Genomic DNA, 14815 nt, shown 5'->3' with positions numbered 1-14815 from the left:
AATTTGATTGCAGCTTATAGAATGGTAGCATGAAGAGCTCCATAGACTCCAGCAAAACAGCCCAAAATGCTGAAAATTTAAGAACAAACCAGTCCTTTGAAGCCATTGGAAATTGCCCAAAGGGACATACAGTAAGTAGAGAAGCACTCCAAGAAATGGAATTATTTAGAGCAGTGAGAGACTGTGGTATCTGGTCTCAGTCCCTCTCCTATCCCAACTCAGGATAATCGAAGCATTGTCTGAGGTGGCTATAGCCAGAACACAAGGCTTCCTCTCTCCTAAGCTATAGTGCAGTGGTTCTCAACCTTCACAATGCTATGACCATTTAGTACAGTTCCTCAGGTTGTGCTGACTCCCAACCATGAAATGATTTCCATTGCTACTTCATAACTGTAATTTTGCTAGTGTTACAAAAGGTAATGTAAATATTTTTGGAGCTAGAGGTTTGCCAAAAGGGTCACAGCCTACAGGTTGAGAACCACTGCTCTAGTTTAATGTTCCTGATTCTCCCTTAGAAAATAGGCTGGCATCATTTATCATTCTCCCAAGCTCTGTATTGCAGAAGCCCTAGTTCAGGCAAGTACAGCTTTGGGATCCTCATTACCCCCAGACACCAGTGAAGTAGAATCTGCCTTAGACAGAGCAGAGTGAGAATACTAGGTTGTCTGCCTCTTGGTTGGGTCAACCATCATCCTACACTGGAATATGCAAGCTGGGATGATCAGAAGCTCCATCTCCTGTCCAGAGCTTAGTGTGGAAAACAGAAATGGACATTCCAAAGGAAATGGACCACTGTACTCCACCAGTGCTGGAGCACTGGCACAGAAACAAACTGTAAAAGCAAAGCCCTGTAGCTCTTCTTAAGAAAATTAAGGGGTTGGGGATTTAGCTCAGAGGTAGAGTGCTTGCCTAGCAAGCACAAGGCCCTGGGTTCGATCCTCAGCTCCAAAAAAAAAGAGACTACTTTTTGGGCTGGAGAGATGGCTCAAAGGTTAAGAGCACCAGCTGCTCTTCCAGAGGTCCAGAGGTCCAGAGGTCCTGAGTTCAATTCCCAGCAACCACATGGTAGCTCACAACCATCTGTAATGAGATCTGGTGCCCTCTTCTGTATACATAATAAATAAATAAATCTTTAAAAAAAAAAAAAGAAAGAAAAAAATTAACTTCTTGAAGAAAGTTTGGCAAGTTCAATGCAGATTTTGGTTCTTAGTAATTAAGATGAAGGACCGGATAGATGACTTAGCAGTTACAAGTGCTGGCTGCTCTTCCAGAGAACTTGGGCTCAAGTCTCAGCCCCTACATGGTGGCTCACAACCATCTGAAACTGCAGTTGCGGGAGATTTGATGCCTTCTTCTGGCCTCTACAGGCACTGCATGCACATGGTGCACCCGTGCTGGCAAACCCCACACACAACAAAGTAAGTCTTTTTAAAAACATGTCTAAATAATTTAGATGAAGTTTACTGTTCAGTAACAGCAAGAAATTAAAAGACAGATTAGCTAGAAATTTTAACAAATCCAAAGAAAGCTAAGGAGTGCTTCTAGATGTTAGCTCAAGTATCAAAGACTTGACTCAAAGATTGTATGAGAAAGGGCCTGAGTTTAATTGTTTAAAATGATGGAGTGGGGCTGGAGAGATGGCTCAGAGGTTAAGAGCACTGACTGCTCTTCCAGAGGTCCTGAGTTCAATTCCCAGCAACCACATGGTGGCTCACCATCATCTGTAACGATATCTGGTGTCCTCTTCTGGCCTGCAGTCATACATGCTGTATACATAATAAATAAATAAATCTTTAAAATAAAATAAAATAAAATAAAATAAAATGATGGAGCAATTTATGTTTGGTGATTCTACAAAACAATAGAGTGATCAGTTGAAGTCAGTGGTGGGGGCTTACCTTGTTACCAATAGAGGCAGATATCTACCAGATCTTGGAAAAAGATAGTTAATGAGCTCCTCTCCCCAATAGCAACATTGTCTTCTAAGGATGACAGTGCATGTCCCCAAGGCTGTATCTTCTGAGGACTACCAGAGGCTATGTGCACTGGGGGAATGAATTTTACTGAAAGATGTAGCTGGAGTTTTTTCCAGTCCAGCCTGGGCCTGCAGCCACTCAGACCCAAGTAAACACACACATATTACTTATAAGCTGTATGCCCATAGAAGGCTTCTTGTTATCTAGTTCTTATATCTTAAATTAACCCATTTTTACTAATCTATAAGTTGCCACGTGGCTTGTAGCTTACCAGTACTTTTACCTCTTGTTTCCTCTGTGGCTGGCTGGCAACTCCTGACTCAGCTTTCCTAGTCTCAAAATCCTCTCTGCTTGTCCCACCTATACTATACTTCCTGCCTGGCTACTGGCCAATCAGCATTTTATTTATCAACCAAATCAGAGCAACACATTCACAGCATACAGAGGGGTATCCACAGCAGAAAGAGTTCAGTCAGATCCCTAAATAAACAAGAACAATCCCCAGAGAAGAGGGTATCAGGATCTAGTGTTCTCACAACATACTCTATAATAATACCCAGTTTTCAAACTAAAAGTTTAGACACAAAGCAAGAGGATTGGGAGTTCAAGGCCAGGCTCAACTGAACAGTGAGTTCAAGATCATCTTTGGATACATGGGGCTCTTTTCTCAAAAAAAAAAGAAAAGAAAAGAAAAGAAGGGAAGAAAAAAGAAAAAAAGAGGGAGAATTCTCTTGGATATGATAGCAAAAGCGTAAAAAGCTAAAGAAAAAAATCATAATTGGAATTTACCAAAATTAATATTTATGCTTCAAAGGACCCATTCAAGAAATTAAAAGAGAATCTATGTATAGTATGATGTCCATTTGTGATCCTAGCACTTGGAGATATAGGTAGAAGGATCCAGAGTTAATGGTCATCCTCAACTAAATAGCAAATTCAATGCTGACCTGTAAGACTTCATTTAAAAAACAAACACCTCTCTGTCTCGTGTATGTATGTATTTGTGTCATGTGTGTCTGTAAAATCAACCTATAGATATAGAAGAAAATATTTGCAAATCATATGTAAGCTATAGAGTATAAAGAATTCTCATAACTCATTATTTAGATTACCAGCATAATTAAGTCAGATGTGGTAGATGCTTCTAAACCTAGTAGTTGGAAGGTAAAGGTGTGGGGGTCTCAAGTTTGAGGGGTAAAGGTGTGGGGGTCTCAAGTTTGAGGCTATAGGAAGATCCTGTTTCAAAACAAAAGAGAAAAAGAAAAAAAATAGCTTCCTTTAAAATGACCATAGTGGGCTAGAAAGATGGACCAATGTTTAATAGCACTTGCTGCTCTTCCAGAGGACCTAGGTTCAGTTCTAAGCACCCACATGGTAGCTAACAACCATCTCTAACTTGAGTTCTAGACAATTTGATGCCTTCTTCTGGACCCCATGGACACAGCATACATGTGGTACACAGACATACATGCAGGCAAAGATACCCATACACATAAAAAAAGAGCTCAAAATATTTAAAAAGTGGCTAAAGGATCTAAATTGATTTTTCTTTAAAGAGTATATATAAACAACCACTAAGTACATGAAATGATGCTGTGCATCATTAGTCATTAGAGAACTGCTGACCTGAATCACCATTGGAACCACTTCAGCCGCTCCAGAACTATAGTAGTCAAGAAGACAGATAAAAGGTGTTGCTGAAGATGGGGAGAAATTGCCCCTTCATCCACTGCTCTGAGAAATGTAAAATGGAGGGAAGGAGGAGTCTTAGCAAATAAAAGTGCTTGATAATAAGCATGACTACCTGAATGCAATCCCTGGACCCATATCATGGAATTTGAGAACCAACTCCCCTCAAGTTGTCCTCTGACTTTGTGTACCATGGCATGCACACACACAAATAAATATAAAGGAAAAAATTTAATGTAAATTTGTACAACCATTTTGGAGAGCAGTCTAGTAATGCCTCAGAAGCTTAAATATAGAGTTGCCATATAATCTAGCAGTTTCTCTCCTACGTATTTAGATATTCAAGAAAAATGGTAACATGTTCACACACAAAAAGGTGTACATGAATATTTATAGCAGCAGTATTTATGATAGCTAAAAAGTAGAAACAATCCAATATCTATAACCTGATGATTACATAAATAAAATGTGGTGCATTCACACAATTCAGTATTTTTTGCAATAAAGGAAGTACTGATGCATCTCACAACACAAAGGGTCCTTCAAAATATGTGTTTGGTGAACAAACGCTGACCTAAAGCCTGCATACTGTACACTTCCATTTATATGAATGTCCAGTGAGTAAAGAATTACTTTCTGTGGTGATGAACATATCCCAACATTGATTGTGGTGGTGGATATATACTGTATACACAATAAAAACCATTATACTATATACTTGGGATCAATGAGCTATATGATAGTCTATCTCAGTAAAAATGTTTATAAACATATTGGGAAGAACAATATAAGGCAGTTATGCTGGACAGTAAGTACAAGTCAATGGAAATAAAGTTGATGTAAGCTGAGTTCACTAAGTCATCGCCATTTCTAGGGCCCTGAAGTGATAACTGACCAACTCTATCTTTTTCCTTCAGGACTCCATATCATCCACAGCCTAGATGAAGTCAATTTTATACAAAACCTTGTGTTTTACATTGAAGCTGCATATAAAACTGCTGTAAGTACTTGTTTTAGAATGGCTTAAATAATGGTTTTGTTTTTGACATACTGAACAACCCATTTCTTCTGATACGGTAAACCTTATAATAAACTAAAAAGGCTCCTAAGCAAACCACTTTCAATTTCTGTACTAAGATTTTCATTCCCCTGCTTGCCCTCTCATACGTGTTACAGCAATCAAGAGGGTCCAAATACTATGCTTTCATTTCTTTCAAATTTCATACCTCATGGTATGTACTCGGCAATCTAAGACTAAACTGTAGTCATTTTATTATATTACTATTTTAATTTAATATACTTTATTCAAGCCATCACTAGCCCAAGCTGGTCATGAACTCACTACATTATTTGTTTCTTCTGAGTTACAGGCATGGACTTCCATGACCAGTTTTATGTGGTGCTGGTATTTGAGCACTCTTCCAACTGACCTATATTCCCAGCCCCTTATGGTCTTATTTTCATTGAAATCTTAAAAAGAAAGCAAGATTACTGAGTGATGTTATGGGCCACTTCGCTGTACATAAAATTTATTCACGTGTTTATTGTTGGTATATTGATTTAGAATGTACTGTACAAAAGGTTTTTCTCTTATACACTACTATATGAAGTAGGTTTATATTAAGTCATCATCTATAATACTTTCCTGTATAAAATGTTATGTTTTACACTACAGAAATGTGTTTTTCCTTTAGATTAATATGAATTTTCTGTTGCTGTTGTTCATTAAGACTCTATTCATAATCCCCCAAATCTCAAATAATCCAAATGTTCATCAATAGGTGAATGGATAAACAAATTATAGTATGTCCATGAAAGGTAATATTTTAAACAATAAAAAAGAATGAACTATTGACCCATGCAAAAACAAAAAAAGTCGCTGGGTGGTGGTGGTGCACGCCTTTAATCCCAGCACTCGGGAGGCAGATGCCGGCGGATCTTTGTAAGTTCGAGCCCAGCCTGGGCTACCAAATGAGTTCCAGGAAAGGCGCAAAGCTACACAGAGAAACCCTGTCTCGAAAAAACCAAAACCAAACCAAAACAAACAAACAACAAAACAAAACAAGAAAAAACATAAAAAAATCTGAAAAGCATTATGCTTAGTAGAAGTTTCAACTGAACTCAGCATAACAAGATGCAATAAGACTAAGTGTGGACCCTCATCAAGACTGGTCAGTGCAACCCAGTAGGAGGAGATAGGTCCCTGAGCAGTCAAAAGAGTCAGAGACATCTCCATTCCCATTGTTAGGAGTCTAAAAACCCAAAGCTAAACAACCACAGCATGTATGCAGATGCATTCAGGCTCTGTGCTTGTTGCTTCAGTCTCTGAGAGAGCCCCTATGAGCCCTGCTTAGTGGATTCTGTGGTGTCCTTGACCCCTCTGGTGTAGGGGGACTTTTCTGTCCCATCAGCCTGCTCCTCAATCACAAAGAGGCTTAATATTAATTATAAATGCTCATCCAATAGCTCAAGTTTGTTACTAGCTAACTCTTACATTTTAAATTAACCCATTTATATTAATCTATATTCTGCCATGTGGTATTGCCTCTCTTTCATCTTGCACTTCCTGTTTCCTCTCTGTGTCTGGCTGGTGATTCCTCTGACTCCACCTTCTTCTCAGTGTCCTTAGTCTTGTTTTCCCACCTAACCTTATCCTGTTCAGCCATAGGCCAGTCAGCTTCTTTATTAAACCAATCACAGTGACATATATTTGCACAGTGTAAAGGAATATTACAAATTTCCCTTTTTGTCTAATTAAAATGAAGGTTTTTAACTTTAACATAGTAAAATTATATACAACAAAAACAGTTGTTGAGTAAGAATTACAGTTACAATATACAGTCCATTTGTATTTGGCAAATTTAGAGAAAATATTCTACTATTTATCTTTGTGAGTCTAAATTTTTATATGTAATTTACCTTTTATCATAACTAAGGAAAACTCTAAATCTAATTATTTAGTGTTTAATTCCATCAAAGACCCCAGAGGGTGAAATGTTACCTAATGACAGGGACATCTGGCTGCCTGGACAGTCACCCAAAATTCTTCTGTAATATTGGTACATCCATCTTCAGCCTACAGGCTTAGTATATCAGACAGACATTTTGTTTTTGTTTTTTGATTTTTCAAGACAAGGTTTCTCTGTGTAACAGCTCTTGCTGTTCTGGATCTCACTCTGTAGACCAGGCTGGCCTCGAACTCACAGAGATCCACCTGCCTCTGCCTCCTGAGTGCTGGGATTAAAGGCGTGCGCCACCATCGCCCTGCCTCTGACAGACATTTTTGAGAAGCAGGAAATTTTGAAGGACTGTCCTACCTTGTCTTGGCAAAGTTTGTTTGTTTGTTTGTTTGTTTGTTTGTTTTGGTTTGTTGTGTCCTGCTGGTCCAGTTTGGACAGTATACTGTCAGCAATTGAAGAAAGGGAAATTTTTTGCCATAAGGAGAGCAAATTCCATATGGCGTTTCTTTGATGCCCATCACCCCTTTTTTGAAGTAAATTAGTGCTGTCTGGAGCAGACATGTCTCTCTGTCATGAAAAGCCTTAGGTTACTAAACACCTTAAATGCCATATTCCATAGGTCTTTGAAGTGTTTGAAGACCATCCGTCTATCTAAATGTATCTGTGTATGACCTTGAAAACATACCTAACATTGCTATAAATTTGACTATTATAGATGACTATGAATCTGCATTTCTTAATTATAATTATATGTTTAAACAAGCTGTATAAACACAATACCCTAAACAAGAGTAGAAATATACATATAGTATAACAAAATTAACTTTAAATTTGTATCAGTAAACCAAAATCTATACCAATGTAACATATTTTGAGATTAATGTTTTTTTGATTAAAACAGATTCAATAATCTATGTTGCACGAATCCAAAATGGTCTTATAATAAAAACCTGGAGCCAGATATTGGGGTAAATGCTGAAAGATCAGAGGAAACAAGCCACAGCCACTTCTCAACTTGCCAAATCTTCAGCCACATCACTTCCTGTCCCAGCCTTCCTGGTGCTGGGATTAATGGCTTGTGTGCTTCCCAAATACTGGGAGCAAAGGCTTATTGTGTTGGCGTGTGCTGGTAGGATTTGCTGAAGGAGGCAGAGGCAGGTTGATCTCTGAGTTTGAGGCCAGCCTGGTCTTCAGAGTTGAGATCCAGGACAGCCAAGACTGTTACACTGAGAAACTCTGTCTCAAAACAACAAAAAAAAAAAGAAAAGAAAAGAAAAAGAAAAAGGTAAAGAAAAGGAAAAAGAAAGAAGCTATTTCTCTGTAACCTTATAATGCAATGCTGAGATTGGTTCTCCTTTGAATTCTTCTGCCTGGGTTTGAATATCTCTATGATCTGTTTTAACAAGTTTTCCTAAAACTTACCTTGGCACTCATATTAACCAATTTTTTAAATGATAAAACAAATGATCAAATAAATAATATTTATAATTGACATTACATAAAACCCCATCTAAATTAATTATCCTCTTATTTAATTGCTCCATTTTCAAACTGTCTAGCGTGTTATCAGAGACCAAAGTGGCTAAATCCTGTGGCCTTTGGCGCCCCAAAGCTTGTGGAGTTTGCTGCAAAGAGGCTGCAACAGAAACTTAGCTGGCAGGGTAGGGACTCTGGCCTGTGCTGGTGCAAAGCCACAGACAAGTGGCTTTTTTGTGAATTTGTTCTCCACGTTGGGCACCAGATGTAGCACAAATCTTAATTCATCTTGTAATAAAAAACTGGATCCAAATGTTGGGGTAAATGCTGAAAGATCAGAGGAAACAAGCCACAGCCACTTCTCACCTTGCCAACTCCTCAGCCAAATTCAGTCTGAGGATTCATGGAAACAGGATCTTCTCCCTTTTGGCTGAGGAGTTGGTGATTATTGTCTTTGAGAACTTGAAAGATGTCATTCCATACCATTGTGGCTTTTACAGTTTCTGTTGTGAAATCTATTATTCTAATGGGGTTTGTCTTTATATATAGCTTTCAGTATTTTTTCTTTGTTCTGTATACTTAATATTTTAATTATAGTACAATGTGGAAGGCTTTTCTCCTGGTCTTGTCTGTTTGGCATTCTAAATGCCTCCTGTATCTACGTGGCCATCTCTTTCTCTAAACTTGGCACATTTTCTGGTGATTTATTGAGTACATTTTTCTTTCATTTTTTTGAGACAGGGTTTCTTTCTGTAACAGCCTTGGTTGTCCTGGAACTCACTCTGTAGCCCAGGCTGGCCTCAAACTCAGAGGTCTACTTGCCTCTGCCTCCTGAGTGCTGGGGTTAAGAGTGTGCAGCACTATAGTCCGCTGAATACATTTTCAGTGGTGAGATCGAAGCATCTTGTTGTGCCAGTGAGCAGAAGTGCTCAGTGAGGAGCAAGGAATGTCACCAGTGCACAAGATAGATATAAACAAAAGGCACAGGAGCCTGTCTTAACAATTAACAATGTAAGCAACAAAATAGGGGTAGCATTCCATGATAAACCAGCAAAAACCTAGATATCCATAAAGGTATATAAATACTAATAACTGAATAAAGGGCTGGCAAGATGACAAAGTGCTTGCCATACAAGCCTGACAACTTGTGTTCAATCCCTGGAACACGTGTAAAGGCAGAAGGAGAAAACCAATTCTAGAGAGCTGTCCTCTGAATGCCATACATGTGCTACAGAATGAATGCGCACACACGCACACACACACTCACACACTCACACACACATATACTCACACCAATAAATAAACATGGAAAACAACTGAAAAAAATCAAGGATATAATGGACTGTCTTCTTTGGAGAAGGATTACAATTAATGACCATAGAAGTGATAAGGAAAATAGATCAAAGTTACCATCAAAATAGCACAGCAGTTATTTCTGTAAGCAATTAGGGGGAATGCTGAAGCAGTGGCTTGCCGTTTAAGAATAAGCAGGCTGTTTGCACGATCTTTAACTTGTTTCTCTGAGAAAGGGTCTCATCCCAGGATGGCAGCCATGTGCAACCCTTCCTGGTGATTGTTGTATAGTCTTGGACTGTCTCTCAAAATATTTATTAATTAAGCTGGGCGGTGGTGGCGCACACCTTGAATCCCAGCACTTGAGAGGCAGAGCCAGGTGGATCTTTGTGAGTTCGAGGCCAGCCTGGTCTACAGAACAAGATCCAACACAGGCACCAAAACTACACACACACACACACACACACACACACACACACACACACACACACACCAATTATTAATTAAAAAGTAAAATGGAAGAAGCCAGTATTAACCAAACTATGGACTGTATTTAGCTTTTACTAGTTTTTACTTAGTGTCAAAGCCCCAAGGGACAAGATTGGAGAAACCACTGTTGATGGAAGTCACTAAGGAGACGTGGCAGGAATGACATAGAATCTTGGAAAGTATAAAAGGCTACTAGTAGTCAGGCATGGTTGGAAGTGCGTATAATCCCAACTCTTGGGTGGTACAGGCATATGAAGTCCATAGTTAGCTCAATTGGTTAATTGAGTTGAGTTCTTAACTTTAACAATTGTGCTGTGGTTATGTTCAATGTTAACATTAGGCAAAACTAAGTGAAAAGTATGAGGGGACTCATTGTACTATTTTTGCAATTTCTGTGTAATTCTGAATCAGAAATAAAAAGGCCTTAAAAGTAATTTCAAATACTTTTATATTACAAAGGAAATGTGAACAGTTACGGCTAAGACTAGGTTCTGGAGTGCCATTCCCTGGAATCTACTCTTGGTTCTGTCACATCATTTGTGTGACCTTTTTGTAACTCAATTTTATCACCTGTAAAATGTGAGGATTGGGGAAGGTAGCGCACGTATTGTACACTTTCAGTACCAAGAGAGTAAGATTAGAATGTGTGTTTGACATCAAATACCAGCTACTGTTTAGCCTCCATGTGCTACACTTTATGGGAATTGCCTTTGGGGAAAACTTGAGAAGTGTTCTTAGATGAACTGAGTTCTATTTCTTAGACTTCCTGATTAAGTGTTGGAGACTCCCAACTTCCTAGAGGCCCCAATTTAAGTCATTGTCAGCTCCTTAATAGTGCGTGTGGATGAGTGTGTGTGTGTGTGTGTGTGTGTGTGTGTGTGTGTGTGTGTGTGTGTGTTTGTGTAGAAGATTTGCTACTATTGATGGTTTTATCCAAGGATTACATATCTAGTGAATGTTTAATGGTTATGATTTTCTAGTTATATCTTGATTATTTTATGCCAGGACTTTGGGATATGGGAACGTGGAGACAAGACCAACCAAGGCATCTCAGAATTGAATGCAAGTTCAGTTGGAATGGCCAAGGTACATTTTCTTTTTTATTTTTACCAAGTCTGGTCAGTGGAGTCTGGTTTACCTTTGTCATAGATAAAATTTTAGTGTACATGTGGACTCATCAAACTGTTCTTTAAACCACAGACAAAATTCAAATTCCCTCATGAAAATATGAATATATAATATTAAAAACTTTTTTTGTAAGTTCCAGATTTGGTATCATATGGCTTTTGTGGCCTGCCTATGTTTATATATCCTAAAGGACAACAAATTTCAAACTATATTCACCATCTTTGCCATTGAATAAACTAAGAGAAGCTCTTTCTCCCCACATAGTCCAGTCTACCAAGTTTGGTATCAGATAGTGATCTCTGAGTCCTCCATCTCCTCTACTCTCCTCTGCCTCCCATAACATCATCACCTTTCCACTTGCCTGTGCCTTTCTTATTTTCTCTAGAAACAGTAAGAATGTATAAAATAGGACAACAGGAGCAAGCGCAAACATTATTATGATAAATGTACACAGCTCAGTCATTCCTACTAAATGTTTAGGAAAGATGCTGATTGTTTTTCAAAAGGAAGTAAATACAGTATATACTTTTCATGTCATAATGATACTGCAAGTTTAAAACTAAGGCAAAGTAAAGTCTAAAAATGAAAAAGAAATGAAATACAATTCAAAGCAAAAAAATATTACATGGAATAAAGAGAACAAATGGGTCATAATAGACTTTTGATAGACCCTAGAATAAGAAAATGTGGTCTGGAATGCAGTTTCAATTAATAAAGAACACAATGTATTAGCAATACAAGACAAACAGATACAATTACATAAAGAAATACTTTAACAGCAAACATTGTGAGACATAGTAAGTTCTAGGCAAGTGTTCTAGGCTGAGTTTCATCTGTTGCTCCTTCCTTTTTTATCTTGAAATAATTTCAAACTAAAGAAGTTTCAAGGATGTCAGGAAAAATCCATACAGCATTCATGCAAGGTTTATTAATATTTGCTTTATCTTTCCCTCTTCCTGGTTATACACACATATGCATGCTCACTTGCACACGCACACACACACACACTTTTCTGAGCTAATTGAAAATGTACAAACTAGAGGTACGATGAATTACTACTACTTAACACTTCATTGTGAACTTCCTCAGACTCTCTGGCAACCTTGCTATGACCATCAAAATCAGGAACTAAGTGATATAACACAGAACTTACTCAGATATTAAAAATTATCCCAATAATTTTCATAAAATAAAAATCCTTCCAACACAGTATCCAGACCAGGATAGCAAGTTATATTTTGTTGTAACATTTTTTTTAGCTCAGCTAGTCTATAGCAATAATTTATAGTCTTGACTGTCATTTTTTAAAAATAGATTAGTTTTTGTTTGGTTGATTGGTTTGGTCTTAGGGCTGGAGTCTTTTGCCTACATACTCTACCACTGGTGTAGCCGTAACTCTAATACTTCACTTTTTTTGTTTGTCTGTAGTAATATCTCTGGTAGACCAGGATGGCCTTGAACTCAGTATTCTGCTGGAGGTAATCTTGAACTGATCCTCCTGCCTTTGCCTCCTGAGGGTTACATGTATGCAGCCCTACTCCATGCTTCCCACACCACTCCACTCCATGCCCCCTTACCTTTTGGTACCCAACTCTAGACTGATTATTCTGTGTAATATTTCTTCATTATTCACGTTATGTGTTTTTAGGAAGACCATCAAAAAGACACTGCTGGCTGGGCAGTAGTGGCACACGCCTTTAATCCCAGCACTCAGGAGGCAGAGCCAGGCAGATCTCTGTGAGTCTGAGGTCAGCCTGGGCTACCAAGTGAGTTCCAGGAAAGGCACAAAGCTATACAGAGAAACCCTGTCTCAAAAAACCAAAAAAAAAAAAAAAAAAAAAAAAAGACACTGCTGTATCCTTCATCTGTCATCAGGAAATTGCATGATGTAATTTGTCTTTGGTCACTTCATTAAGGTGTTGTCTGCTAGCTTAATCTACTGTACATCTGCTACTTTTACCATTCTTGTTAATGAATATTTTGTGCTTGCTCAACTTCTACTTGTCCTTTAGGTCTCTAAGTTTAGCTGGTATTTTTCCAGGGAAGCCACCCAGAACTACTTTGTGCTCCCAAGACAAGCAATAAATATTTGAGATAATATCTAACATTATTGACAGTTTAAAGCAAGTGAATGTAAAAACACATCTTTTAAAATTAAAGTATAAAAATTAAGATATTTTGTATTAAGAAGAGTACTGTCATATACTGCTAGTGATGAGCTATATTGGTATAATATACATAAAAAGCAGTTTAGCATTTGATCTCAAAAACTGTCCACACCTTTTAACCTACTGATTCTACTTCTAGAAATTAATGTATTTCAAAATGAAAACAAATAATTATTTGTAAGCTTAACAGTAAGCCTACTATATGCCAATCTATAGACTTAATATTGTTTGAAACACCATCCATGAACTCAAAAAATTACAGTTTGGCAAGAGATGTTTATCAAAGTGCCATTTCTACAATAACAAAATGGAAGATAGCCTAGATTTACAGCAATTGGTAAATGGCAAAATATATTTTATTACAGTCATATGAGAACATTATGCCAAAATAGAGTTTTTATAACAAGGAGAAACTTATGTATTAATTATAAAAAGTAAGATACAGCTAAGAGCAATGGTGCATGCTAATCATCCCACCACTTAGAATGCAGAGACAGGAGGATCAGAGTTCAAAGTCAGCCTGGGCTTTATGTGTATCTGAGGCCAGTCATGGCTACCTGAGACTATGTCCCACAAAAAACCAAAAACGTTAAAAATTCTTTAAAAAGCAAGATAGCAATGGTGAACAATTAGTAGAAAACATCAGTGATGTTAACAGTGGGCTGGTAAGATGGCTCATGGGTAAAAGTGCTTGTCATCCAAGCTTAGCTACCTGAGTTTGCTCCCAGAACCATGTAAAGGTAAAGAAAACCCATTCTACAAGTTGTCATCTGTCCTTCACACATGCACTGTAACACACACAACCGGAACTCACACATGTACATCACACACACATACACACACACATGTATGTTCGTTCATACGGTAATGTTAAAGGAAATACTAACAGGCTAAAATTCTCTTGAGACAGACAGGGTCTCAAAATATAGCCCAGGATAGCTTCAAATTTTCAGTCCTCCTGCCTCAGACAGTCACATGCTCCCACACTTGGCAATTATTATTATTATTATTATTATTATTATTATTATTATTAATTTTTTTTATTTTTCGAGACAGGGTTTCTCTGTGTAGTTTTGGTGCCTGTCCTGGATCGCACTCTGTAGACCAGGCTGGCCTTGAACTCACAGAGATCTGCCTGGCTCTGCCTCCCGAGTGCTGGGCATGCGCCGCCATGGCCCGGCTTTGGCAATTTATTTTAAAAGCATGATTTTACTTATATTTAAAACTAAAAAGATCAGCCTCTCAAAGTAGAGTCTAGTGATGGTGACCAGGATAAAGGGGAGGGGAAGAAATGATCAAGGAGTTCAAAGATTTAGGTAGACATGAGGAATAACTCTGTGGATCTGTTACTCTGTATACTCACTACAGTCTATGAAAACACATCGTGTATTTTTAAAAACATGAAAACTCCCCCTTTGCATTGCCAGCTAATATTTGTTTAAAAGTTGAATGTAGTATCTTTCTAGGGCATTTGCCTCTCTATGGAAACTATGAGTCAATGCCTAATAGTTCCTGAATTATCTTGCAGCCACACAACTATTAAAAAAAAAAAAACCACCACCACCACAACAACAACAAAAAACTTCTTTATTGACTCTTTGGAGTTTCACTTCATACACCCCAATTCTGTTCACCT

At 38.0% G+C, this 14815-nt stretch overlaps 1 protein-coding gene across 4 annotated transcripts in view; it reads left to right on the top strand.

Annotated features, from left to right (window-relative positions):
• The window catches only part of Phka1 (phosphorylase kinase regulatory subunit alpha 1), a 121635-nt gene that overhangs the window by 9894 nt on the left and 96926 nt on the right, over positions 1-14815 (top strand). For all 4 annotated transcript variants that reach the window (XM_036174221.1, XM_036174220.1, XM_036174219.1 and 1 more), the window contains exons 5-6: positions 4583-4665; positions 10889-10969. In XM_036174221.1, the coding sequence (XP_036030114.1) occupies positions 4583-4665; positions 10889-10969 (164 nt within the window). The remainder of the gene's footprint in view (positions 1-4582; positions 4666-10888; positions 10970-14815) is intronic.

The sequence above is a fragment of the Onychomys torridus genome, chromosome X, assembly GCF_903995425.1.
Source record: "Onychomys torridus chromosome X, mOncTor1.1, whole genome shotgun sequence".
Taxonomy (NCBI): Eukaryota; Metazoa; Chordata; class Mammalia; order Rodentia; family Cricetidae; genus Onychomys; species Onychomys torridus.
This window is presented reverse-complemented; position numbering and strand designations above follow the sequence as displayed.